Raw genomic sequence first — 1,020 nt, 5'->3', positions numbered from 1 at the left:
CCACCCCCTATGGGCGAGTTGAAAACATGCGGAACAAGCTCCTACTACTGGCTGTAGACTCTAGCCTCTGGCCAAAAAAGCCTCCGATGACGCAAAATGACAAAATTACAGTTTTTTTTCCAGACACACAATACAGAAATCTCGTAAATCTCAGAAATTTGCGTAAAGTAGCCTTGTTGACAAGTTTGGATGAGTTATGCTTGCTACAGACTGTGAGATTTCAATCCTATAAGGTCATTACTAATCATGGATCTAATAAACTTGGGTACGTCATGTATGTAGACTGTACGATGATGACACCTATTGAATTGTAGGCTATGATGCAAATTAGGGTAGAAAAATAAAATGTCATCAGCATGTGCTAGTGGTGAACAAATAGACTGACACTTTGGAAATTTCCAGACGCTTTGGAAATTGTGGTTTTATGTGCGCTGAAAAAAAGGAGGAAGTGATAGAGAAGAATATGGATGCAGTCATGGCTAGGGAAAAGAGGCCAACTTGGCATGCAAATTTTGTAAGTGGAGCTTGAGGAAAGTAGTTTTTAGCACCATGTCGTGTTGATCAATACATCGTTTCGTGTTGCATTTTTATTGGCTAGTCAGTAGACGTAGATTGTAGCAGCAAACACACTGTGAGATGATCATGCTAAATTCCTGACACTGTCATTAAATTATCGCAGGCTATCTTTGGTCGCAAGACCGTGACAACGGCCGTCTTTGAACCTCTCTCACTGTACGCCGTAGGACCATCGTTTAGGAGCCACGACCACAGAAATTGCCACGATTGGTCATCTTTCGTCTGAGACAGCCCAAAATCATACAATGTGTACAGAACATAAGGGCAAAACGCACAATATATATAGTACCTTTAATTAATATATATAGTACCTTTATTGTCCTGTAGCAGAAATAAACTGATGCAGAAAAAGTTAGGTGCCATGCAAAATGTAACGAGTAATTGCATTACTCATCACAAATGTATTGGAGGAAAGTGTACATATACTAATTCAAAAAATGCAGT

General features: G+C 39.6%; 1 protein-coding gene across 1 annotated transcript in view; it reads right to left on the bottom strand.

The window, feature by feature from the left end:
• Positions 1-752: 752 nt before the first annotated feature.
• Positions 753-1,020, bottom strand: part of phka1b (phosphorylase kinase, alpha 1b (muscle)) — a gene marked incomplete at its 3' end in the record, with an annotated part of 18,186 nt that continues 17,918 nt past the window's right edge. Inside the window, exon 32 of the mRNA XM_084136462.1 lies at positions 753-798. Coding sequence (XP_083992588.1) covers positions 753-798 — 46 coding nt within the window. The remainder of the gene's footprint in view (positions 799-1,020) is intronic.

This window comes from Abramis brama, assembly GCF_963993115.1.
Source record: "Abramis brama genome assembly, chromosome: 15".
Classification (NCBI taxonomy): Eukaryota; Metazoa; Chordata; class Actinopteri; order Cypriniformes; family Leuciscidae; genus Abramis; species Abramis brama.
Note: the sequence above shows the minus strand (reverse complement) of the source record. Positions and strands in the feature narration are given on the sequence as shown.